We start from the raw sequence: 26,482 nt of genomic DNA, 5'->3' as shown, positions 1-26,482 counted from the left end.
AAAAAAAATATATGGGGAAAAATGCATTTTCTGTAATTCAAGGACTACATGCTAACAGAAGTGAATAAATTTTCTGAGAAATTTTATTTCTAATAAAATTTTAGAAATATTCACCCATTTGGGCAACCAGCTTTTTTTTTATTTTGTGAGTTACATGCATAGCTTAGTATGTTTGTGTGTATATGTAAAATGATAATATCGTTATATGATAATATATGTGTTATATGATATCATTATATAACATTTATATAATGACTTTAGGTTTACAAAGTGTTTTCCAGATATTGCCTCATTTTATTACTGCATTTTATCCGTACAATAATTTTGGGAGTATTTGTTATTTATTATCCCAATTTTACAAATGAAGAAATGGAAGCAAACATTAAATAATTTAGCTAGTGTCCCACACTAGCTAGTAAGTGTCTAAGGCTAGTTTAGAATTCAGACCTTCCTGATTCTATTCAGATAGTTTCCTGAGCTATCTGGTGCTCCATTCTCTAATAATTCCTAGTATTCCCCTCCCGACTATGCTTCTGATTATCTGGATACCCAGCCTCAGCTGCAATCTCACCTTGAAACAGCCTCCTGCTGTGTTACACTTGTTGTCCCCTTGGTGAATTCCTCTTAATGCCTCTATTTTGAGGAGGGGCCCAGATTGCCCTACCTTCATTCTCCTCTGGGAGGATTCTTCCCTGTCCTCCCTTCCCTCCCAAGCCCCAAATCAGTTCTTTTTTGAGTATTGTCTTTCCCCATTAAAATGTACGTTTCTTGAGAGCAGGAACTGCTTTGTTTGCTTATGAATGTGTGGCCAGAACTTAGCACAGTGTCTGGTACACAGTTATCATTCAGTAAATGCTCGAGTTTTTGCCTTGGGACCATGAAACAGATCTGCTGAACACTGCTGACTTACCAAAGGACTTTTTTCAGGTGGCAGAATTTTATCTCCCTATATTTGCAGTCTGTTGACTCAGAGGATAGATTGCAGAATCTGGAAGACCTGTTTACCAATGCCATTTCTTACTCTTAATATCTATGTGATTTGTTAATCTCTTGAGCCCCAGAATGCTCTCTAAAGAGCAGGAACATCCAGGGATTATTGTCTCCAGAAAAGAATGAGATACTATAGGCTTAAAGTATTTCTAGAACCAATGTAGGGCTTGAATAAGATCATATTGAGGCCCACAGAGAGAGAAGCAAGGCGATTGATGAACATAAAGACATTAAGACTCAGGTCAATCCAGATGCAGATTTCCCTTCTAGTCCCATACAAGGACTTCTGGGTCAGTTCCAGAACACAGAGATCTTCAAGATGTGGAAGAGGGCTAGGTGTTTACAGGGAAGAAAGGGGTTTCCCTCAGATATAAATATTTTCCTAATTAATTTTCCTTTCTGATTAATTTCCTATTTTCTACACCATAGAAACATGCAAAGTAGGTAAGTTAACTAGGCAATTTCTATTCAGTTATACAAAGTTTTATCTAGTATGGAAGATTCCAGGAAAATGGTGGGTGTGGGAGTACCAACACATAGTCTATCACAGAAAACAACAAAGGTTTTTTGGGACCATCACATCATTCTATTAGTTTAACTGTTGAGTAACTTAACAAAGTAACTTAATGATTAGTCTTCCTGAATTATTCATATAAATACTAAGATTTATCTTTGCTAGCCAAATGAACAAATATGAATACTAGCACATAGAGGATTTAGCTACACATTCGTTATTCATTTAGGAAATATCCATTGACTGTTTTGTGAAAGACTATTAGGTTTATGGGATCTTAAATAATAAATTTTTATTAATATATTTTTAACATTGCCCTAGATTTTCTTCATCTTCCTCCCAGAGAACTTTCATTCAAGAAGAAGAGAGGGAAAAATTCAGTAAAACTGAAGATCAGAGATTTAGAGCTCAAAGAGCAGCTACTCCAACTGAGGCCCAGAAAAACTCAATGACTTATCTAAGAACTCAGAGTAGTTAAGTGGCAAACTCTGGATTTGAGCTTAAGTCCTCTGATTTCCTTCCCTCTTTTTTCTCCCACCCCATATTACATCAGGTATGGTCTATGGGATAGGAATAGAGTTATATAGAGAAGTATAAGCGTGTAGTTCCTGTTCTCACAGAGCTTCCAGTCTGATAGCGACAAATGAGCACAAAAATAATAATATAACACAGGCTTTATTCATTATGAAAATTCAGGGCTTTTTTTCCTACTTTGAGCCTTTCTTTTATCGTTTAACTTATAGATATTAAGGTTCTCAGAAAACAAAAAAGGGAGTTTAAAAAAAAATCATCGCCCACTACTAGAAAACACAGGAAGGATTTCAAATGAAAAGGTAGTAAAAGATCTGAATACCTGAGTAGTTTTTGTTTTGTTCTTTTAAAACAGGGTTACAGTAAGTTGTAAAATGCAAGTGACTGCCCTTATCTGGGAGATTTTGGCTGTGACTTTAGTGATTCTCTTTAATTTCAGAGACACTTCTGTCCATATCCTTAATTAGTAGAAAAAGACACTTCTGCAGTATTGAGCTATTTGTCTGTCTCTGTTCTGCCAGCACAGGTATTTTTTAGTGCTGAGTTAATAAGGGTAAGCTCTTGGAAGGTTTCCCTCTTTCTTTGTAAAAACACAGGTAATTATTGAAAATTGTAATCTTCTCCTGGGATTAAGCAAGGAAAAAAATATTGCTGAAAATTTCTCCTAGGATCAATTTGAGATTTAAACTTGAAGAGGATTTAGCATCAGAAGAGTAACCTGGTTTTAATTTATGCCAGGAGTTATTACAACCTGACTTTGAAGATTTCCAAGAGGCATCCCTGTCAGTTTCAAATATCCTTCCTCATTTCAAATTACAAATAGCATTTTTAGTAGGTTTCTTAGAACAATGTTTCTCTAAGGGAAGTTATAGTCCAGCTCCTTTCTCACCTTTGGGCTTGTGTGATGTGGTAAAAAGATGTCTAAAAAGAAAAAGGACTTTGAAATTAATTTTAAAAAGAGAGACCTTCAGCAGAAAAGTTTTGTTACATATAATTTTAGAAAGTATCCATTCTGTCATTTATTAGTGTCATTTGTTAATAAGCCTAAATTCAGAATCACTAAAGTGGTCAGTCATATGAGTTTCTGGCTTTGTTAGTAAAGAAGCCTTATGTCTCTGTGTCAAGTGCCTTTTTTTTCATCTATGGGAAAATCCCTCCACCACCCAAATCTCCTATAACTTTTAGCCTTAGAGATCAAATGATGTCCCCAAAAGAGCCCTTGCTGTGGAGCCAGAGGGCCCTGAGTTCGGATTTTTCCCTTTGGTGTTTACCACTTATATGATACCTGAGGTAAAATAATTAACAACTCTGGGCCTCCATTGCCTCCTTGAAAAATGAGAAGGTTGAACTAGGTGGCTGACTTATCAGGGTCCTTTTAATCCTCCAGCAAGGACCTTATGATCTTATTCCATTCAGTATTGCCTGATTTGAGATATTTCAAATTAACCAGTTTTTGTTATTTCCCTTTTAATGAATCTGAAACAGAATTATTTTTTACAGGGAAGAAGAGAAATAGTTGGGCCTTTTCTTTTGTTTGTATAGGTTAGATGTGTGAAATAAATTTCAATTCAAAAAGCATTTTCTGTGCTGTGGGATGCCAGTCGCAGTTATTACAAGATTCGGACAATAAAGTATTCCTGCTCTCATTGGTTTCACTATGTAGTCATTTACAACTAGGTATGAAATACTTATAAGCACAAAGGATAAAAAATACCCTCTAAGAACATTGAAAAGGGCAAAAATAACTATTAAAAACAACTATGTTTTACCATTAAAAAATTACAAACTTGTTTCTTAAGGAAGGCATCTGAACACAATAAGATGTGATGGAAATGTAGTTTTGTTTTAATCTTTAGGGAAATGTTGCAGTGGTCCTCAAACTTTTTAATTAGGGGGCCAGTTCATTGTCCCTCAGACTGTTGGAGGGCCGGACTATAGTAAAAAACAAAAGCTCACACTGTCTCTGCCCCTCAGCCCATTTGCCATAACCCGACGGACCACATAAACATCCTCAGTGGGCCGCATTTGGCCCGTGGGCCGTAGTTTGAGAACCCCTGTGTTAGAGTCTTCTAAATTTAATAAAATCTGTAGTTTTGTGGAACTTTTTCCAGTTAAAAAAGAAAAACAGAAAAAACGTAATCTGGTATGTCTTATAAACATTATTAAATCTTGTTTGCTAAACATTTCTACTTTAGACATAGTTTAATTTACTTGTATTTTTTTAAATGTACATTCACTGGTTTTAATGGTCTTTTCAATTTTTTTTTTAAGTCCCCGGGTATATATGCTTCTGATGGAGATGAGTGAATCAGAAAGACCACAGGCACAGCAATGTGCCTCCCCAAAGCTTTTTCATGGAGTAGATGATAGAATTTGAAGAAGGGAATTACTGCTTAAGTTGGAGGAGCAGAGGGTAACCCTGAAAACAGGTTTACCAGCTGTTGTTCTCTGTTATCTCTTGCCTTTCTGGTTTGAAATACACTTCCTTTTCACCTGCCTCTGAATTTTGATTTCTTCAAAGCAGGGCTGGTTGCTCTTTTCTGCCCCAGGTCTTCTTGAGTCCATATCTCCTTTGGGCACTATCCACACTTCTTCCCTCTAGAAATGACTTTGTGTGACTTTATACTGTGTATTTCTATGTGGATTGTATCTTTGCACCCCCAGGACAGTACTAGGTTCTTCTTGTTTTTCTACTCTCCTCCCTCCTTCCTCTCCTTTGTTCTTTTATCTTTCTTCCCCCCACCCCCTTAATAGGCCCTTAACTGTTTGTTGAATTTATTTCTGAATAAACAAGAGATTTAAACATCATCTTTCAGTGGTATATTTTAATTTTCTAGTCCTGAGCAAAATGGACTCATCCTCCAGGACTCCATCCTACTGAAAAACCCTCACAATGAGTCTTAAAAATTCTCCTTTGTAGGTCCTGCCTTTCCCCCAAGCACTCATCTCTGCTTGTTGTGGCTGTCCCTGTTACTTTGTCCTAGTCTGTGGGAACTCTAATTCTAGGCCTGGGAATCTTTGAAGGATACTGAGAGCTATGTATGTTTATACATGGCATAGACACTACCATTTCATGGCAGAGTCATCTCTTCTTTGTTCCCCTCCTAATTAACTGGGTGGCTGTTAGCAAAGTTGGCTAAGCCCTTTGTACTCCTTAACTTCAGTTCTGTTATCTATTCAGTACACAGTCAGTAAAACAGTAAGCATTTATCCCTATGTGCCAACATTCTGCCTTATAAAGACAGGCAAAAAACAGGGATTTACAGCCTGATGGGGAAGACTAAGTTAAAACTAAGATATACAAACAAACCATACAGGACAAATTGGAAATAATTAGCCAGGGAAAGAACTGGAATTAGGGGGAATGGGATTTTGGGTGTGACATGAAGGAGGCCTGTTTTTGCCTTCCCACAGGATCATTGTGAAGAAAGATTGACATCAATAGCTAGCTTCAAAACCTGGATCTTTTACTCTTTGATCTTATCTCCCTTCTCTGGTCCTGGTTTTCTTTATCTATAAAATGAAGGAGTTGGACTAGATTGTAATAGTCTAGTTTGTTGTTAGGTATAATAAATGTCTGAAAGAAGTGTGTTTGTGTGTGTGTATTTTTCTTTTAAAGTTTTAGAAAAATCTGTATCTCTACCCCCCTTATCTTGCTATATTTGCTTTTCATTCATTCAAAAGCAAATAGAAAATACTAGTTAACAGTAAGCTTGAACTACTTGTCTTAAGGGTTCGGTTTTTATTTCTCCTATGAATTCCATCTCTGTAAGTTCTAACTAGTTACTAATGCCTGAAGTTTCTTGATTTTCAGCCAACAGCTGAGGATGTCAGATGATACCTCATAAAATTCTGTAGCCAGGTCTGTATGGATTGAGTCTCTTTAATACTAAGCAGAATTCTGAGTTGCTTGGAGTGTATTACTTGTTCTGAGCAATGACTTTTGGCTGAAGATAAAGGTCCCAACGTGTAATTTGACTTTCTGAAAGAGGAAAAAATTATACTCAAGCCAGCCCAAGATCCTGCTCAGGATGATCCCTAAGCAGTAATACCGGGCTGTCCCTGAAATAGCCTTTCTCATCCAGAATAAGTAGGTATCAGGGTGGTGCAGTGTGTAGACCACTGGCCCTCAGTTCAATTCCTGCCTTTGACATTGACCAGCTGGTAGACCCTGCACATATCACCTAACCGCTTTCTGCCTCAGTTTCCTCAGCTGTAAAGTAGTGTTAATGAAAGCATCTAGTCTTCTACTCTCAAGTTGACCCATAAAATACTAAGTTGAAAGATGTCTTGACTTTGGAGTGAGGAAAACTTTGGATGCCAATCTTGTTTCAAATATAGTCTGGCTCTGAGATCCCCAGACAGTAATTGATCTTAGCTTCAGTTTTCTTATCTGTAAAATGGATGATTAACATTCATGTAACACCTTGATGTTTACCTACTTTAATTTGATCTGGGAATTAGATGCTGGTTATTATCCCTGCTTTATAGATGAGTAAACAGATGGTAAATTAGGTATCTTGCCCCCCACAGCTTAAATGTTTTGGGGACACAGTTTGTGCTCATATCTTTCTTTTTCTGGGTTCAGCATTCCTGTTCTGTCACCTGTCAGGGTTTTTTTGAAAAACAAATGAAAATTATATTGTAAAAAATTTTATAAACTTTAAAGCTGTACATATGGAAATACACAACTGAGCTGTAATTTCATCCAGATGGCATTCCATAGTGCGGGAACACCCTCTACCATAGTTGATAGCGACTGGTGTTATTTAGCAGCTAAGTAGTAAGGCATTTCCCCCACACAGACAGTTTTAGTGACTTGGCCAGGGTCACTCAGCTACTAAATGTCAAAAGTGAAATCGGAACCAAGGGCTTCCAGACTCTATCTGCTACACATAACTGTCTCTATAATGCCAGTTGCAGTTATTACAATGGGAAAAAATGGTAGAAGTTATTTTATTAGGTGATCTAGTATCAATCATTAATGAATACAGCCATATCAAGAATTATTTTAAGAAATATAATACCAGGTTTTGTTTATGAAAAATTCTAATTTTCCGTTATTTAAGAAATTTTCCGTCATTTAAGCCATGAATGCCAGTTAAAAGGTTACGAGATAGTATTTATGAATGGTTCTCTTTGATTTATTGGTTTTGTGTCAGATTTTTGGCTCACTGAACATTTTTTAAAATATTGTTCATTTTACAGTTGATTGCGATGAGGCATAGTGTAGTCTAATGAGGCAATATATTTATTGCATTAAAAATAACAGCCCAAATGATCGTTTAAGCTTCTGAACACTGAAGCTGACAAATATTTTGTCTTGGCATTTGTATCCACATTGGAAATTAAAGTAAGACTTGAAATGTGAGTTGAAACATTTCCAATAACACATTTGTTTTTGCTAGTCATTAATTTAAAGATTGACTAAATGATACTCATTCAACAGAAGAGTCCCTTTAAGTGTATTAATTTGGCCTTTGAATTTATAGTTGCTGAAGTGTAAAACATTTATTGCTTTTCACACAAATCTTACTACTCTGCTTACAGAGTAATTACTTCTCCATTTGCCCATTCAGAAGAATAATCCAAATGATCTAGGCTTTTTTCCCTAGGTATTTTGAATTCATTTATTTCAGGAAAAGGTAGTTACTTGGATATGCTTGTATATTTTTTATTTATGTTTGTATGTTTCTATGCTGATGCTTTTATGAAGTTGACCCTTTGCCTTGAAACCATTGAAAATACATTTTCCAAACCTTTTACACCACCTATTTCTCCTACCTGTATGATTGCCTCATATTTATTCTGCCTCCCTCACCTAATTCAAACCTCAGAGTCTTCCTAATTGCCATTCCATTTACCCAGTAAGTTACAATGAGAGACTCACCATTCTAATGGACTGTATCTAACAGATGCAGACTTCTGGGACATCTGGGAATGGACTTCTATCCACTTCTCTTTCCTTGGGTTTTTAAACCAATTTTCATTATTATTATTTAAAATGAAATGAAATACCACAAAATTGCCCCTAAACAGGAACAGGGTCCCCAAATTACTGATTTTTAAAATGAGTTTAGAATATTACAAATGAGTAACACATGGAAACATTAACAACCAGACTTAAAAAACAATATCTCATGCCTAGAATTGTTCTTTCTAAACTTGCTAAAGACATCTAGGAGAATGCAAGGTGTGGTCCCTGTGCTGAGCATTTTCTGTGATACTTTTCTCCAAAGAGCTTCAAGTACTTGCCCAACATTATCTGTTGAATCTGGAGGACTTCCCTTCTAGGGTTAGGAAGGTGCTGTTATCCCCATCATTCAGATAAAGAAACAGAGCACAGAGCAATTATAATATAACCTGCTCAGAGTCACAGATCAGAAATAGAAATTAAATTTCAGGCACTTAATTTATTGATCTATCTATTAGATCTTTTTCAGTTTCTGTAACCTCTGAATATACTGGTGTAAAACATGGATCACTCCCAAGGGTATATGTATCTAAGTTAGATCATTCTGTGTAACCTGGGCAATCTCTTCTCTGGCACTTTGTTAATTAAGATTTTATTATTATTATCATAGTGCTTCAGGTTGTCAGGTATCTCTTTAAATTCTCCTTTCCTCCTCAGCCATTTCCTATAATTGACTACTTCTCTCACCAGAAAAGATGGTGTCAAAGGAAGTTAGGAAATCATGTTCAAAGTAACATGGGGGGAGGAGGGGAAATATGATGTTTTAAGGAATTTTGCTCAGTGACACTTTGGAGACTTTCCATTCCTTTATTCAAATTGTGGCTTATACTATTGGAAGGAAGACCCAAAAGAGTTGTGCTGCCCTTTGGAGTGGTCCTTTGCTTTGAGACAGGCTGTGTTCTAATTCGATCTATTAGTGAATCTTCCAATTCATTTTGCTAGAAAAACTTAACAGCCTCTTCTTCCAAATTGCTTTTCCCCACATCCCTAAAAGTAGTCAGTCTAGAGGTTGGACTTTTTTTAAAAAATGTGCATATTAATTTTATCTCTTGATTAGTAAGCCATTTTTCTTTTTTTCAGCATGACCCCCAAAATTGTACATGATTACATATTTTGTATAGTGTTTTGTAGTTTATAGCACACAAATAACATCAATCCTATAAAGCAGGTAATATGTTATCCCTATTTTATAGATATGATTTAATTCAGTTTTACAAGCATTGATAAGATATCTATTATAGTTTTTATTTTGTTATAGTAAGTATGGGTAATACTAAAAAGAGAGAGAGAGAGAGAGACAGAGAGAGACAGAGAGAAAGACAGAGACAGAGACAGAGAGAGAGAGACAGACAGAGAGAGAGAGAGAAAGAGAGAGAGAGACAGAGAGACAGAGAGACAGAGAGAGAGAGAAATTTGTGACATAGGAGAATTCTCACTAATGTGTGACTAGAGAGCTCCATTGATGAATTTTGGGGTTGTTATATAAAGATACTAATTGGGCCCATTGGTAACAAGATTGGGACACACTCCTATTTAGTAAATAGGTGGATGCTGATGATGGAGAGCCAGGGTAGTTAGTGGTCAGGCTGTCTGGAAGATGATCTAGAAAGAAAAGTGTGTTTATAGACACCTCAGGAGAAGACAGAGTTCTGCGGACAAGAAGTCATGGATCACTAATACAAAGTTAAATAAAAAGTGGGCCACTAAACCATCCATAGGGATTGCTGGGCTCCATATTGATTCAGAAAACTTCATATTAATATTATCTATATTATGTCATATTTTAATTGGTTTTGCTAAATGTTTCTCAATTACACTGTAGCCTGGCTCCCAGATACTCAGCAGTGCTGTGGATCTCTCCACATGATATCAAAATGTATAGAAAATTCAAGTAGAATGAAGGCCAAGAATAGAACGGGCCTTTGGATTCTGCCTCTAAAAGATCATTGGAGGAGAAGTTTCAGTCGCATTGACTTTGCTCACCGCCACAAGGCTGATAGCATTTACATGGGGCTAAGGTTTGCAAAGCACTCTACAATTACTCTCTTGATGGCGTTATACAGAAGCTATTATTATGTCCATTTTATAGATGAGGAAATTGAGGCAAATGGATTAAGTAACTTTCCAGGGTGACACAAGTCTGAGGTCACTGTTGCACTCAAGTCTTCCTGACACCATAGCTTTATCCACTGTACCATCCAGCTAGCAAGGAATTAAAATAGGTCTTCTAGACTTCGTTTGCTGCACTTTCCATCAGCACTGAAATAGTATCCATGCTGGTATTCTGGAGAAAACTAGCCATTTCTCAGTCAGAAGAAGGCTGGGGGAAGGTAGGAAATGTTGCACACTTAAAGATTAGCTCATGAAGTAAAGATCTTTGTTGAATCTGGGAACAGAATTGCAAAAGATGTGGAAGGAAGGATGATGAGTCATATTTGAATAAAGAAGCAGTAGTGAAAATTTAAAAGAAATTGGTTTTGACATTAGTCATTCCAAATAGTACAAAGTCTCTCATTTTTGATTCACATGAGAATTGGATTAAAATCATATATGAAAGCATTCATTTAGTAACGACATATCACCATCTGTGGCAATTAGATTTTGGCCCATTCTCCCCACTCCCCTTCTAGACCTACTTTCATATGCAGAGGGCCTTTTTGGTTCATTATTCAGTAGGCCCCCCCCTTTTTTTTGTTTTTGTTTTTGTTTTTGTTGTCAAATATCTTGTTTTAAGCAAGATCTGGTTGTGTGGCCAGATGTCCAGGGTAGGAGCTATTGTTTAAAAGATAACTAAGAATCAGCCCTCCTCAATCTGCTTCTTTGATGATGAGAAGGGCTGAATGGGCTCTGAGTGAACTGCTCTTCCTGGGCTACACCCGCTGTGACAAAAAACAGCTTCTGCCCGTACCCATGCAGAGGTACCAGCCCAAGGCCTCGCCTTTGTGCCCAGCCCCCACATCCCTCAGCTTCCCAGGCTGCCCACTTTGTGTTCCATCTCAATATGTCATAATTTGTAGTAAATTGTCTTTATTGTAATCAGATTAAATGTCTCCGTGTCTACCCTATGTGCAAACCTTTTTTTTTTCTTTTTTACGTTCTGACAGAATGAAAATTAATGGCTAATTATGCATTAGCCTGGTAATGCAGTGTTTAGGGTGAATATATCTGAATTAAATAAGTGTCATTAATAATGCCTTGCAATTTATGAGTGTATTCATTGCTTGGCTTAAAATCATATAAATTAGTGAAGTTTATTTAAAAACGTCACAGTGCAAAATGGCTTGGTGAGGACCCCTCTGTGTGCTTTCATTTCTGAGCCTGTTACCAGCTGGGTCTCACTTATTTATTCCTTGTCCAGTAGTCATTTATTGTTCCCATTTTTTTTTCTCCTGGCTTAATTGCAACCTCTGTTTTCTAGTCAGTGTGAGCTCAGTCTTAAATCTGCAGGAGTAATATGAGTTGCAATCAGCAAATCATGCCCACAAAAAACAAACATATGTTTTACAGAGTTGGAGGTAACTTGATTGTAATGTAAATTTGAAGATTAAAACTACAACTTTGGAACAAACTTATCAACTGTGAGTTGGCCTTAACTTTTCATTTAAAAAAAAATACACCATAAGCTTATTGCCACAAATTTGATTGGATTAAGGCCTAATTATTTATTTACAGACTTCAAATTCTGAACTATTTGCTTTAATAAATATTTCTTCTAGCGACTATATGTAACATTCCCCAAGGATACTAATTGTGAATTCCTTGGATTTGTGACAAGTTTGAGGTTTGTTCTTGGGATCATAGAGTTAGAACTAGAGATCTTGAGGGACCCCAAGGCTATCCCCCTCCCTTCACAGATGAATAAACTGAGGCTGAAAGAAGTCCTCCTGATTTAGTGGGAGAGAATGGGTTAGTAGTTGGAGTCCAGATATAAAACCCAATCAACTGAATACAAATTCCATGTTCTTTCCATTGCATCATTACCTCTTTGGACCAGTTTTAATTAGAAGGAAATGGAAAAGAAAAGAAAACTTATTTTTCATCAGTTAGACCTCCCTAATTTCAGTGTTTTAAATTAAACCTAAATGTGTCTGTCAATCTGTTTATTGTAGCTATAGTAATATTCTGTAGTAATATTCCCAAATAACATTGCTCTGATTTATGTCAATTTAGAATGACATTAATACCTCATAATTAAGCCCCAGCATCGCAAAACCCAACTATGATGTCACAGCTGTCATGAGAAACTATTGCACCTGGGGAAGCAACACAAAAGGCTGATTTAAAGGACAGACTGGGTGTGTGGGTGTGTGCATTGCCATTCAGTGTAAAGACCTTTGGCCATTGGAATGATGTTCCTGGGGGACAGTTGAAGGGACAATGAGGACCAGAGTAATACAGGGAAGAAGCTTGCTGTAGCGCTACATGTGTTGTTATTATTAATGCCCTTTACATTTTGCATCCTTGGCCCCCTGTGCCCAGCCATAGTTATGGTTTTGTGTAATATCATTTGGCCATTCACCACAGTAGATCAGATATTGTTGTTTGTCCTTCATTCTGGAAGAGAACTATGACATCAGGGAGCTGATGCCATGAAATGCAAGTGAATTAGATTTAAACGAGGGAGGGCTGGGCAAGGTCATCTGTCTCACTTTCCCCTCCAGAGTCACTGAGATCCAGTGGCAAGACAATTGGAGTTAACTATGGGTATCATTTTCCCCCTTTAAAGTTGTCTTCTCAGTGAATTTTACTTATGTTTCTTTTCATTTTCTTATCTGCTTATTTTACTTATTGCTCAATTGATTTAATTACTTAATTTATTTACTGTTTGAATAGCTTCTGTCCTTTGTAGCACAATGAATGTTATATGAAGTTGGCACGAAACCCATAATAATAGCAAATGATAAAGATACTTTCAGTGAATCCACAGATGAGCTTCTATCCCGTAATTATTTACAAAGGTAAACCCAACACTAACTATAAAAGATTTAACAACAGTATAATGGCTTGTACTCAAGTGTTTCTTACTTAGTGTCACTTATTGTGCTAAGGCCTGGAGATACAAATACAAAAAAACAAAACAGTCTCTACCCTCCAGGAGCATACCTTCTCTTAGGGGAGCTGGAAAGGAAAGAAAAGCAGAAGATGGATACAGAGTCCAGCCAAAGCTTCTTCCACTTCCAACCAGTGTCCCATCTATCAGAGACCCACAGTGGTCCTACTTTCTAAAGGGATGGGAATGGGAAGGGCTGAAAGGAGAGAAGTGAGACTAAAGGCTAGAGTGCAGAGCGCATGGTTTTCTCCCAATTCACAATGCAGTATTCTTTTTACTCTCCTCACCAAAGCGTAATCCGTGGTTATTTTCCCCTCTTTTCCATGAGCTACAAATCTTTTAAAAATGAAATTTTAAAGAGCAGAGGAAAACTAATAGCCATGTGCTGCTCTGGGAAGAGATCATTTTGGTGGAGGGTTCCTAATATATTGGATGGACCTCCGGGGGTAACTTTATGGGATGATGTGGATGAGAGTTGTTTAAAAGTAACAGGTGAGGTAGGTTGCTATCTGAATCATTAGAGGGAGTGCTCACTTACTGAGGTCATAGAGTTACCAAAGTATTGAAATGCCCAAGTTCATTCTATTTCACTTAGTAATGAAAATAATATTAAGTATTTGTTGTTTAGTCATTTCTTTATGTCCAACTCTTTGTTACCCCATTTGGAGTTTTCTTGACAAAGATACTGTAGTGATTTGTATTTCCTTCTCCAGATCATTTTGCAGATGAGGAAACTGAGGCAAACAGGCCAGAGTCACACAGTGAGTGTCTGAGGCCAGATTTGAACTCAGGAAGATGAGTCCTCCTGACTCTAGCCTGGGCACTCTAGCTGCAGTATATTTATTAAGTATATTATATATTTATTAAGTATGATGCATTTATTACTGTCATAAATACACTAACTGTATTACAACTAATAAGTAGAGCATATTTTAATACTATTTGATGATGACAGTGGTAGCTAACATTCATATAGCATCTACCGTCTGCCAGGCACTGTACTAAGCATTGTAAATTGTAAATATTATTTCCTTTGATGTTCATGACAACTCTGAGAGGTTTTACAGTCAAGAAAACTGAAACAGATGAAGGTAAAATGCCTTACCCGAGGTCCCACAAAGCTGGCAACAGTCACAGGCTTCACATTGACTCCAAGGCTGGTGCTTCCTAGCGGCCTTTAGTTCTACCTAACTGCAGTCACCCCTTATTTTCACAGCACATTAATATTTACAAAGCTCTTTCCCCTAAATGTTCCTGTGAGGTGGCTAGTAGCCTTATTCCTGTTTCACAGATTAGCAGGGATGAGTTCAGTGATTTTCCTGCAGACACACACAGTGTGTGACTCTATATTTGACACCCCTGACTCCAAACCTTCTCACCTTTATTCCATCTGCGTATTTCAGTCAGTTCTTAGCGTGTTTTTAGTTATAGGCTTTCATTTTCTCAAATGCTTAGAAAACCTTGGAACTACGTTTTTTAAGGACAATTAAGTGCATTGTCAATGTTTTTTGCCCGGCCTGTCTATCTGAGTTTTGACAACAAAGCTTCTTTATTTTCCGTGACTTTTGGGTACCAGCTACATCACTGTCAACACTGATGTAAGAATTGTACTTGCTCTGGCAAAACAAACAGAAGGTCCTGCTTTGCACTGATCAGTTTACTTTTGGTAGTGACTGACACCATGTGCTTGAGAGAAGAGAAGGCCTTCGTGGAACGTTCAGAGAGCAAGCTGCCTTTCAGCATCTCCTGGTGCAGCAGGTGCCAGGGCTTCTATGCCATCAGGCTGGAGGCCTGCTTTGTTTCTTCCCTTTACTTGGGGTTTACATAAATATATCAGTTCATATACATTTGGGGTTTTTGTTTTGTTTAGCATGATAGTTTAGTAAGTCATTGCTTCATGAAGAATTAATCAGAGTGAAGCTTTGTGTTTTACAGATAATATATTTACTTATTTTCTTCTTACTTTAATAAAGATTTTAACTGAGCCTCCCGACTCCTAAGACACATTTATCACTTTTTATAGGTGTGTAGGTTTCCCTTCATCATTTACACTCATTTTGCATTCATTATATACATATACACATGTCTGCATACATACATACACATAGCTGATATCTCCTCTTTTGTGGTCAAATTAAAAGCTTTCTTGGGGGGGGGCATAAAAATGTATACAGTGAACACAGCTGATCTCTGTGTGTATTATTTCCACATCACATAGAATTACACAACTTAGTCATTGGAATGGACCTTGAAGATCATATGATCTTCAATATGATAGCCTAACTTATTTTGTAGCTGAGGAATGGAGGTGCAGAAAGATTTTTTTTTTTTTGCTCAAGGTCTGAAAAATTAAGTTTGAGAGCTCGATGGCAGAGTGTATAGAACACTGGGCTTGAAGTCAGGAAGACTCAGACACTTACTAGCTGTATGGCCCTCAGCAAATCACTCCCCCCCTGACTGCCTCAGTTTCCTTATCTGTATGATGGAGATAACAGTAAACTTTTCCTTCTAGGATTGTTGTAAGAATCAAAAACACTTATCACAGTGCCTGGCACATAATAATTTAATAAATGCTTTTATGTTTTTCTTTTAAGTAATTGGTTAATCTGGGTATCCCTGGATCCTCTAGCTCCAGAACTATCAGTCTCTCCGCTTCATCCTGATAACCAAACACATACGTTTTCATATGATATAAAGAAAAGCATATGTGCCTTAATGAAAAACATTGTAGGCAGGGGGTAAATGCTAACAATGACAAGGGTAAAACAGGCCAGAGTTAATCTGATACCCTGTTTGGGAATGGGTTGTATGAATAAGTTGGGTCAGGTGAAAAGCCAGACCATGAAATTAACATTCTACCATAATAAATGAAGGTCCTGAATACCTAACCTGAAAAGGCTTATACTATGTCCTGAGGGTTAACAAGTCCCAGAGCTCCATCAAAACCAAAAATGAACAAATGAAATAGATAGAAAGGGGAATAGAAATTCAGAAACTTAAACCTCAACTGTTTTTCTGTTAGCCACAATTAATTGAGAGTGAGTCAAAAATAATAATTCTAGAAGCATGAAGGAAACTAGTAGGACATTTTTATTCATTCTACACAGATTCGATTTATACATTGACTTTTCAGGAACAAATCTATGATGTAGCCTGAGGTGTTTGTGTAATTATCTCTTAGAAAAATAAATTCAGCAGCCCATATGAAATACATGTCTGTATCTTAGAACAGTCTGATTTACATAGACAGACGGTTTAATGAAAGTAATTAAGAATGTTCTTACAGGATTGCCTACATTGTGAAGATTAATCACTTCACAAATCATTCTGAAATGGCTCCTTCACAGAACCTGTATAGGAAGTGAGATGATTTTTAGATTTCGCTAGCATTTAAAAATTTCGCTAGATAGGCAGCTCGAGAAATAGAATACCATCCTGAAGTCAGGAAGAGCTGAGTTCAAATGTGACTCAGATACTCCCTAGCTGTGTGATCCTGATTAAGTCACTTAACTTCTATTTGCTTTTATCTATTCAAGAGGGAAATGGTAAACTACTCCATTATTTTTGCCAAGGCGAGCCCCTGTGGGGTTATGATGAGTATCAGATATGACCAAACAACATCAGCGGCATTAATGAAAAGTCATTGAATGAGTTTCATGTTGTTATTTCAGTCCTATCCAAGTCTTACGACCCCTTTTGGGGTTTTCTTTGCAAAGATGCTGGAGTAGTTTGCTGTTTCCTTCTCCAGCTCATTTTACAGATGAGGAAACTGAGACAGACAGCCTTTAGTGACTTGCCCAGGATCACAGCTAGTCAGTAAATGTCTGAGGCCAGATTTGATCCCAGGAATATGACTCTAGGATCACCTAGGCAGCCTCTGAGTTTAATATTACACTAGAATTTAGACCATACTTCATTGGTAACTGATATTTTTTTTCTGTTTTGTGAGAGGTGCCTGTACTGCAAAGGAGAGATATCACTAAGGGAAAAAAAGTTTTATCTTAGTAAGAATGTAATAGTTGGTGTATATACATTCCACACCAAAGTATCACTCTGATTCTTTGATGTTTCTGTGATCTCATCAATGCAAATACTCTTTCCATAGATATAGTAACAGCCCAAGCTCTAATTCTGCTCTTGTCCATGTCCCATTAGCCTACCCAATTTGTGAAAGGATTTTTCCCAGTTCTTTTGTCAAATCCTAGTATAACACAGAAGCTGTACCCTGATCACACCTGGTTTGTGCCCACAGCCAGCCCTCTTTCTTTTCTGGCCATTCATCACTTAGCTCTTCTCCTTTATGTCACTTTTCTCCTCTTCCACTCTTTTCTTCGCCAATCAAGCATCTTCCCAGTTGTCCAGGCTTATCATCACATAGTCATCTTCAACAGTTAACTGTTCACATACCCAGCCCTTGCCCAATCTTGGCTTACTTTCCCCAAGCAAGTCTGACATGTGGCCTGTTGTATCCACTCCCAGAGCCACAAAACCAACCCAAGCCCTGAACTGATGTGATAGCTTTCTGATTTATTTGCCTGGCCTGAGTCTGTCTCCACTTAACTCCATCCTCCCCTCAGGTGCCAGAGTGATCTTGGGTCTGCTCAGCTCATCTGTCTGCTCAGGGAACTCTCATGGGTTCCCTCTTCTCCTTTAGAATCAAATAAAAACAGCTTCATAACATTACCCCTTCTGGCCTTTCCAGTCATCTCACACTGCTCCCCTCCTGTGTACTAGCCTAATGGTCATTCCTCAACCATCACCCGCCTTCTTCCTTTGGACTGGTGATCCCCCGGACCTGGAATTTTTTTCTCCTCACTTCTTCCCTTGGTTTCCCTGATTTTCTTCAACATTCAGCTCAAGAGTATCCTTGTTCTTCCTCCACCTATAATGATTTTCCCTCTCTGTTCATCATCTGTTGACTTTGCTTATGGCTTGTATGTATCTGATTATTTGCATTTTGTCTCATTCATTCAAACATGAGCTCCTTGAAGGCAGAGACTCTCTGCTTATTTTTGTATCCCCATCATTTGGCAGAGCCTCCCTAGCACATCGTCAACACTTCATAACTATCTGTTGACTAAGTATACTTTGTGGTACTCATGTACACCATGTGTCTCTTCTTGCCCTTTGTCAACTTCTGGAGACTGTGGTAATTGTCACTTGATACAGTGGCAGAGAAAGAATATTTTTCTTAGAAAGATGGATCTTTGCTTGAAGAATAAGCTGGCGTACATAATAACACTGGTCTTTTTCAAAGCTAAGCATCCAAGGTTCGTTGTCATCCATAGTGTCTGTCCAAGATAAAGGAACTGAGAAACTAATACACACACAAAACCACGAATATGCACACCTACATAGACATGTATTACTGATATTTTTATCATTTTATATGCATATGTATGTGTATATACATATATATATATATGTAATAAATCATCCATCCAGTTCCATATCACAGCATAGATAGTAGACATCCTTTGTTCATTGGCTTTTTTCTGTGAGTAGTTAGATCAAAGTGTTTCGAGTGACTGATTCTTGTTTAGTTGCAGTGTCTCAAGGCTTTGTACAATCAATATGATATCATTTGCTAACAGGAACTTTATTACAAAGGATATTAACTTTTTGTGTGTGGCTTAAATCCTGGTCTAGCAAAGCCTATGAAATTCTTCTCAGAATAATGTTTTTGAATGTTAAAATAAAATACATAGGAGTTCAAAGGAAAGTAATTATATTGAAATATGCTTATGAATATATATGCGTATATACATATACATCTGCATAAATCCACACTCACACATATAAATGGTTCATGGGCCTTAGCTTAAGGCTTCCTAATCTAGAAATCTCTGTATCCAGAGGAATCCTTTTTTCTTTTTAAACTCTGAGCTAGACATCCTCCATGTTTATCAACTGATAAACTATTTCTATTCTTGAGCAAGGACTTTTTTATGACTGTGACATGTGATCTATGCATATTTGCCTAAAGGATTTAATATTCAATAATCTACCTGAAATATAGGGAGAGAACCTTAATGACAGAAATGCAAACTTCTGAAAGTTGGTCTTTTGTTAACCATCTCTTTCATCTCCTCATGAAGATAGACACATCATTGGATGTTTCCAGTGTGAAATTTGCTTTGTTTTGTAGTTATTTCTGTGTGTTTTAGTTTTGCCACTGATATCTCAAAAAATCTAGAAAAGTATTTACTATGTATGTATGTGTTTATTCCAGTTCTTGGTTTTTGGAGATCTTAGTTTGGTGTTGACTTTAGGATCCAATCAAGTTAAATAGGTCCGTATAAAACAAGTGCAGAATGTTGCTGCAGTGGTTCATCCTTTTTTTTTTCCCCTAAAAGGACTAGGGACATCATGGGGTAATGTCTTGACTCGCAGATTAAGTGAAATAGAGTTGCATAAAGTCTTCAGCCTTAGCCTCTTCCAATCTAGTGGCCAGACAAAAATTAAGACAAGTGTGATGGCGCAGTTTGCAGTGGATAACTTGGGTGTCTCTGATGTCTGACCAAGTTCTTAAGTTCTCCACAGCAGATGCTTCAATGACCTTGATGGCTGTTGGAACATATTGCTCTTATCCTCTCATTCTTCTGGGGGAAATGTTCACATGCTTGAGGTACGCACCCCCTAACTCACCAGTGGGTTTGAGGCCTGTCAGTTGCTCTCAGCCTGAATTAACCTGTCCACCAAGACAATTATTTCAAGGGGTGCCACAGCTTTTTGGAGCCACAGGTGAGAGGTACATACCAAAGGTGGATGCAGCCCTGCAAAGGGCTTATCAAACCTTCACATGAGAGGTGCTAGTCTTACACACATACACACACACACACACACACACACACACACACACACACACACACACGGTGCAGGAGAAATACTTTTGAATAATGGAGGTTTTCTTCTGGACTTCTTACCACCTGGGAAACTTTGTCAAGAAGCAAGTTTAATGAAATCATAACGCTTGGACTTGTTCCAAAGTAGAAATAGAGATGGAAAGACTTGTAGTTTCATTGATGTGATGAGCCCTTAGATGAAAAAACTCCCCGTACCAATATAGAGAGGCACTTTTCCTGCAACTTGGGATCTTAAAAGCACAAATTATTAACATTCTTGGGGGAGGGTCATGCATCCCTTTGACAGCCTAGTAAAACCTTCCTCAGAATGTATAAAACAAATAGAATTACAAGGGAATCAATTAAAATAAAGTTGCCAAAATATTAAAAAAAAAAAAAAAAAAAAAAAGTTCATGGAGTCCAGGGTAAGAATTCCTATCTTAAAGACTTGCTTAGAATTTAGCCCAAGGTCATCCAGACAGTTTATATTAGAGACAGAACTTGTATCCTAATCTTCCTGGCTCCAGAGTCAGCAGTATTCACTCCTGAAGTAGAATGAGTGCTGCATGTGGAGTCACAAGATCTGGGTTAGAAGCCCGATGCATATTTCCAGTTGGTGTGGTCTTGTGCTTGGGTCTCCTCTGTTTCCTCATCTGTAAAATGAGGGGTTCGAATTAAATGATCTTTAAGATGAATTTCAGCTATTAAGATCATCTAGATCCATGATCCAAACCAGAGAATTGAACAAAAAGAAAAAAAAATTAGAAAATAGGAAATGGAACCAAACTGGCCCAATTTGTGGTAGTTCATAAGAAAGGCTTGAATATTTCTTTGGATTGACCCTGAGGGTATCAGTTCTGATCCCTAGACACTGTTTTGCCTTGCCACTAACTTGTTTTTTGTTTTATTTTGTTTTGCTAATATTTTGGCAAGGGGGACAAAATTATTTGCCCAGGGTCTCGTAGCTAGTAATTGAAGTCATATTTGAATTCATATTTTTCTAACTATAGGCCTAGTGTTCTATGCACTGTACCATCTAACTATCTGATATATATATATATATATATATATATATATATATATATGTATGTGTGTGTATATGTATATATACATATATATGGCTATATACACACACACACACACACACACACACATACACGTCCTATTGCTCTCAGAAAGCAAGGATGATTGTTTTTTGTAACCTTAGCATTTAGCACAATTCTTTCTATATATTGTAAGCTCAGTACACCATAGGAACATAAATTTAGTTCTGGAAGTGATCTCAGGGTCATCTAGTCCAACTTCCTTCATTTTAAAGTTAAATCTTAGACCCAAATAAGTTAAGTGACATGCCCAATATTCCACAAGAAATTCAAATTCAAATCCAATGAACTTTACAGATTTATCCCTGAATCTTATTTAAACCAAGACCTTTTAAATCCTCTCCCCTGGATCCTTCACAGAGCAACAAAAAAAGAAAGAATTGACTGATTTTTTACTGTTTCAGTATGGTATGATAAAAAAAAAAAAAGTGGCCTGGATTTAAAGTCAGAGAACTTTGGTTCAAACCCTAGCTCTACTAGTTTTTACTTGAAGCACCTTGAGCCAGATCACTTAACCTTGATTTGTGTGTAAAAGAAAGGGGTGGACTAAATGACCACTGAGTACCTTCCAGCTCTAAGTCTGTAATCCTGTGGTCCTTGCTCACCCTCTGGTGGAGATGCTAATGAACAGAGAGGAGGGGGAATTAGCTGGGGAGAAAAGAGGGAGGCGGGGATTCCATGCCAAAGAGAATGGCTCATCTCTGAATTATTAAGAGTTGATGACACTTTGAAGTCAATGTGATCATTGATCACAGAGACCATAAATGTGATTGGAGAGATGACTATTAAGGAGAGCCACCACTAAGACTTTCTTGTCATGGAATGATAGATTTGAACTGGAAAGGAATCTCACAGGTCACCTGATCTAACACTGTCATTTTACAGGTCAGCAAACTTGTATTTCCCCCAAGGTGGTAAATGACTTGGCTGAAATGGTGTAGATTCCAAGTGGCCAAACCCAGATCGGCACCAGGTCATCTGAGGTAGTCACCCTAAATTGTTGTACCCCCACAGGCACATGCTCCCTTTGTTTTGACACTTTTACTTGCCTTATTTTTATATAAGTCCTCCTTTCCAGATCTTTATTTAAATAATTATCTCGGTAACAGTCTCTTTAATTATAAAGTATATTTTAATTATCTGGCCCCAGGATTTATGTTAACAATTAGTAAGTTCTAATTATGGTTCTTGAGTTGATTTTTTAATGTAATCTTTCAAGCATTTACAATGTAATAGTAAAATGAATCTAGAGGTGTTTATCTGTCTTACAAATTTGCTTTGTGAATTACCATGTACTGGTGAGGTACTTAAAATAACAGAGAATGAATCAAAATAGCTATATAATTTTCTATTATTGTTCCAGTTTTTATAAACAGCATATTGGTGTGTTTAAAAAGAGAATCACGCAAAGAAAACTCTGGAGATGTTACACTTGGGCAAAGCTCGGACGATCTCCAGGTGATGCTGGATTAGCTTCCTTCTTTGACTTGTGCTGTGATGTTATTTTGGCTTGGGTAGTAGCTGTTGGCAACAGTAAAAGAATCCTCAGAGCAATTTATGGCAGTGAAAAACCTGAGAGCTAATTGTATGGAAAGGTTTTATAAATCAGCAGTCTGTGCAGTACAAGAATTAATTGGAGAGTTGGTGGTTGTAATTAAGATTGTTTGGGACTGATTTAAGGTTCTATACAGGTCATCTCCCATTACAGTGAAACCCAAGGCTCTATTCTAATTCTTTTGTTATATTAGACTTTGGTTGTCCCAAATATGGCTTTGACTAGGTCATTGCTGAAGGCTTAGCAATCTTTATGTTTATGTACACGTACATTCATACAGCTTCTTTGTTAGAATTGTGCTTATTTCAAATGGGTTTGACCTGTAATATCATACAGCCAATTTCCAACCAGCAATATCTTCAGCACTTGGTATTGAAATGCTTTATAATATTATTTTAAAACAAATCAACAAAGCAAGCTTATTGGGATCAACAAACTCAGAATTTTTCTTAAATTTTTCACCTTTATCCTTTAAGAATTTGTGATTTCATTGGTATGGCTGTTCCTACACTGATTAATAAGTGACTTAATGAATTGCTAGGGCCTTCCCCCCCAAAAAAACATTGTCATCCAGTAACCAGCCTCCTGATCATGAGACCCTCTGCACTTATCTCCCTTCTAAAAACAAGCTTTCCTCCTTTTAGGCTTTCTTGGTTCCCTTTGTTATAAGTACTCTTCCTCTTCCATTTTTACCTTCTCCCTACCCCAGGAGGTTTTCAAGCTCTTCACACTGTAGCCTTCCTTTATTTCCATTCTGATTTTATATATATATATATATATATATATATATATATATATATATATATATATATATATATATATATATATATATATATATATATATTATTCCCTCCTATGTTCTCTGTGATCCAACCTGCTGATTTTCCGGTTGCTCTGTCTCATGATATGCTCTTCCCTTGCCACGGCTTAGTATTGATTGCCCACCATAACCTGGAGTGCCTTCACTCATCACCTCTGCCTCCCAGAATCCCATCTTTCTTTGGAGACAGAGTGACAGCTATTTAGGGAAAGATTTCCTGGTGCCCTCAGCTTACGTTTGATTCATTATATGTCTTAAATATTCCTCTATTTGTACATGTGGTCTCCCCTGTTAGAACATAAGCTTTCTGAGGGTAGAAACTATCCTCATTTTTGTGTTTATATCCAGTTCTAGCAAGATCCAGCACAGAGTAGAGTTCTTGATTGCTTGAGGGAAGGAACTGGCTAGTCCTTTTGACATAGTGTCTCTTGCACCTAGCATAACACATTATATACACTATATTCTCATAGAATTAAATTGCAAGAGACTGAAGTCTGTACTGCATTTTAGAGGAAAGCCTAACTTGTTCTTCACACATCTCCTTTTGTCACCAAAGAAGTCATTTTTTCTTTTTTTTCCCCCCAGGGGAGAGGATTAGCATCTTGTGCCTTGTAGATAGGGGAATGGTGAGGGTATTTAGAGTGAAAAAAGCTAAAATATTGTGAATCAAAAAAGACAAGTAGAAGGAGGTAGAGGGGAGGGAGAGGAAAAGTGGAATTCCCCAATGGGGACTGGAGCCCACTTGGGCTGGTAATTAGGAGCAATTAACAGAAAGAACTCTCTTGATTTTGGAAACCAACATTAAACTGGAGGCTCTACTGACTGGAGCCAAACTTCAAAGGGTAACAAAATCCCAGTGGCCAAGCTGAAGTTAGCAGTGATGTTCTTAACAATTCCCCAAACTGGGGAAGTCAGCCTTAGAAGTAAGTAGGTGAGAGTGAACACATTCCTCAAAGGGAAGAGGGTTTATAAGTGTCAGCCAAACAATTCTTAGACCTGAGACACGGGTAGGTATGTTTTAGAATTTTAATTCCTTGAGAGTAAGGATTTGTTAACATTTTTTGTTTTTGTATTGTCAGTGCCTACCAGAAGCCTGGCACAGAGTAGGCACTTCATACTTTTTTGATTGGTTGGTTAAATAGTGACAATGTGCTAGATATTCCTCCTCATTTTGCTTAAATGCCAGTGCCAGGGAGAGCTCCTGCTAGGAGGGTCCCCCCTCCCACTGTCCCTTGCCACTATCAGATTAGTCACCGTATCCTGACCCTGGTGAGAGAGCCAAGCACCAAGGATCTGATTTGGGGAATGTTAATGTAATGGGACTCAGGAGACCGCTGTTCATGTATCACAGCGGCAAGGGGATGGGAGAATAAGGGAGGAAAACTCTTAGAAGAGCAGAAGGGAGAAACAGAGAGTCCTAAAAACCAGTGCAGGGCACACAGGAGGAGAAAATGGGAAGTGGCTTTCCAAACAATGATAACCACTGGGGAATGTTCCTTTTTTCCCTTCTAGATCAATGAACTGAGCCATGTCCAGATCCCTGTAATGCTGATGCCAGATGATTTCAAAGCATATTCCAAGATAAAGGTGGATAATCACCTTTTTAACAAGTAAGTTCAATTACCACCTTTGTCTTATGCTAGTAGAGTTTCTGGGAGTTCCGTTTTTATAAAGTTTTTAAAACTCCATTATTTTTCAATGGGTAGGAGTAAAGTTTTGCTGATTAAGTTAATCTTGTGATAAACACAACCATCTGTTCTGTTGAAAAAAGTAACAGCAGGGCCTACTGGGGAGTATCCTTTTGCCATATGCATATTGTTCTCTATGAATAGCTTACATGTTAAAAGTGAAATTCGCATTATAATGGGAATTTTTGAAAAGATGTAAATTATTTGGATTTTAGAAGAAATATATGCTTGCCTCCTACAGTGTATATCCTTAAAAAGACTCATTTTGGATAAAAATCAAGAAAATTTGCTGATGAATAAAGGTTGACATGCATTTTTGTAAAACTTAATAGGAGGCCATATGAAAGATTGAAAATTTTACTCTTGAATTTAAATGAAAGAACTTCTAAATAAAGCCAATAACCCGAGTGAAATAGGTTAAGCCAGTCCTTATCATAATATAATTTGGAGGCTGGGCTTTCAAGAATTAGAAGGGTAAAAGAAAATCTTAGTTCACTGTTTTGTTATCTAAATTGCATTTGGAAAGTAGTAAAAACCAAAAAAGTAGCATTTTCAGTATTAGAAAATTAATAAGGAAGGGAGGATAGTTATTATTTTTGGAGGGTTCATTCTACTACTTGTAAGTAACTGAAAGTAGCCCAGGAGTGTTCACACCTTTCTTTCCTGGTATCCTCTACTTTTTTTTCTCTTTAGGTTCCCTTCCTCTTCCTGTCCAAATTCTTCCTTCCTCTTTACCTCTGCTTCCCCTCTTATTCATGACTTCTCTACTTTATAAAACATGAAACTGAAAACTAATGGATCTGCATGATGAAGAGAAGGGAGATCTACATCATCAGGATAATGGAGGAGGAAAACCATGACCATGTCTCTCTAAGGACTACGTGTAAAATATGTACTATAACAAACCATTAGGAAAGTTTAGTGGGATTAGGAGAGGCAGTGAAAAGAGCATTGGGTTTGTAGCTAAAATCTAAATTTGAACCCCAGCTCTAGCTACTTCCTGCTTCTGTCTTCTTGGACAAATTATGCAGTCTCTCAGAACCTTAGTTTCTTTAACAATAAAAATGAAGTTGACAGTACTTCTGGTGCCCGTTTCATAAAGCTGATGGAACTATCTAATAGGATGAATGTGTTTGGAAAATGCCTTACAGAATTTTTAAAAGCTACATAAACATTAGTTGTTATATGTGCCTTTGCATCTCATTTTGCGGTATTACAATTTCAGAGAAAACATGCCGAGTCATTTCAAATTTAAGGAATATTGCCCAATGGTTTTCCGCAACCTGAGAGAAAGGTTTGGAATTGACGATCAGGATTTTCAGGTGAGTGATAGCTTTTTTAACCTTTGCTTGGGACGGTTATTCTCAAGTCTCCCAGTATCCTGAGAAGGAAGGAAAAAGTTCTGTTTTAAA

The 26,482-nt window shown here is 37.3% G+C and overlaps 1 protein-coding gene across 2 annotated transcripts in view; it reads left to right on the top strand.

Moving 5' to 3' along the window:
* PIP4K2A (phosphatidylinositol-5-phosphate 4-kinase type 2 alpha) overlaps window positions 1-26,482 on the top strand; it is a 189,594-nt gene that overhangs the window by 75,360 nt on the left and 87,752 nt on the right. For both annotated transcript variants that reach the window (XM_074266908.1, XM_074266909.1), the window contains exons 2-3: window positions 24,895-24,992; window positions 26,296-26,392. In XM_074266908.1, coding sequence (XP_074123009.1) covers window positions 24,895-24,992; window positions 26,296-26,392 — 195 coding nt within the window. The remainder of the gene's footprint in view (window positions 1-24,894; window positions 24,993-26,295; window positions 26,393-26,482) is intronic.

Source organism: Sminthopsis crassicaudata, chromosome 5 (assembly GCF_048593235.1).
Source record: "Sminthopsis crassicaudata isolate SCR6 chromosome 5, ASM4859323v1, whole genome shotgun sequence".
NCBI lineage: Eukaryota > Metazoa > Chordata > Mammalia > Dasyuromorphia > Dasyuridae > Sminthopsis > Sminthopsis crassicaudata.
Note: the sequence above shows the minus strand (reverse complement) of the source record. Positions and strands in the feature narration are given on the sequence as shown.